At 34.1% G+C, this 1,601-nt stretch overlaps 1 protein-coding gene across 1 annotated transcript; it reads right to left on the bottom strand.

Annotated features, from left to right (window-relative positions):
• On the bottom strand, positions 1 to 734 carry HELRODRAFT_172154 (hypothetical protein; the record flags this gene model as incomplete). Its single annotated transcript, XM_009018838.1, has 3 exons — positions 1 to 251; positions 375 to 536; positions 689 to 734. 3 exons carry the CDS (start codon positions 732 to 734, stop codon positions 1 to 3), a joined length of 459 nt encoding a protein of 152 aa, XP_009017086.1.
• Positions 735 to 1,601: the final 867 nt, after the last annotated feature.

The raw sequence follows: 1,601 nt of genomic DNA on the forward strand, positions 1-1,601 counted from the left end.
TTACCCGCTCTTTTCAGCGCGCCACCTGTTCCAATCGCATCCTGAACTTTTCCAATCTTTGACTGCTGCTTCATATTCTTTCCTCTGCTCATTTGTCAGACTGTTGAAACTGAACGGCGTGTTTCCGTTATTACAATTGCTGCCGTTCTCCACGTAGAACTTCTTCAGTGAGATGACATCTCCCTCAACTGAAGTGTACAAGTTTTGTTCGAACTTCGGCGTGCATCCCCTCTCGATTTCAACAGTTTTACCTGCATATATTTTGAAAATTTGAAATCATAAAACTTTCAAACAGGCGAACATTGAGGACAAGGGATAAGTAACACCAGAGGCAAAAGGGGAACTTATGACTGAAAAACGAATATTGTACTAACTTTTTGTGTTTATTTTCAATTCGGCATAACAGCCATTAATATTTTCATTTTTGCAGTAGGCCAAAGTTATTTTTTTCCCAAAACATCCGTCGACCAGCTTGTTGTAGTCAGCTTTCCCAGTGCAGATGGCGCAATAAAATTCGTCGGAAAACACCTGAGCACCTGAAAATTTTTCAATTTTTCAGAACTTGTTTATAATGAAACGTTAACACTAATATCCTCCAATTATTATAATTTATTAAAAATGTTGTACACGCATACTCAAAATTTCGTTTTTTAATATTGGAATTCAATAATTCAAAATTTAAACTCACATCCGAACGCTACAAGTATTAGAACAGGAATCGACAGGTTCGCCATTCTGAAATCTGTTTGGAAATTTAGGTTAGTTATCTTAAAATTGTTACATCGTCATAGAGACATCTTTAAAGAACGCAATAAAATAAAATTCGCAATCACACACACACACTCACACACATGAGACTAACATAAATCTCACTCGACTGATTACCCACAAAAAATTCTTCTCTGCAACTTCAACATTTCAACAATTTACACATTTATAGCACTTGTCTCCCCGCATAGCATGTAACTAATTATTTACACTAATATTTTTGACCACCCCGTGTATAAAAATGCATTGAAATCTACCGCAGTTTTATTTTTTATTCATTTTTTTTTTGTTCTTCCTACACTCCACGCATTAAGCCACGCAATTTCATACCTACTCACCACACACACACACAAACACACCACACACACACTACACACAAACACACACACAAACACACAAACACACACACACAAAACACAAACATACAGTAGACGTAATGTTTAAACAGGTGTTCAAACACGTTTTTTTTTTGTATCTATTATCTATCTTTTTTTGGGATAGGCTAATGGGTTATGTGAATTACAAATTCTCAATGAAATTTATACAAATATTTGCCATATGTCCATTCTCCTCTTAGTTTCCTGTTTAAAACAGCGCCGTCCATTCCATGGAAACTTCTATTAACCAATGTAAGATGAAATCATTAATATTTCAGGTAAAATAAAAATCGGATCAACGCCTTGAAAGAAGTCTTAAATCAAGATTAAGAATTAAGATCAATTTAAATAGCAATTTATATATGGTGTTATGAATTAAAAACAAATTACAAAAACGTCTTAACATTCCTTTTTGAGAAGGTGTTTATAATAATAATACGGAAGTTTGATCTTTTA

Source organism: Helobdella robusta (genome assembly GCF_000326865.2).
Source record: "Helobdella robusta unplaced genomic scaffold HELROscaffold_23, whole genome shotgun sequence".
Classification (NCBI taxonomy): domain Eukaryota; kingdom Metazoa; phylum Annelida; class Clitellata; order Rhynchobdellida; family Glossiphoniidae; genus Helobdella; species Helobdella robusta.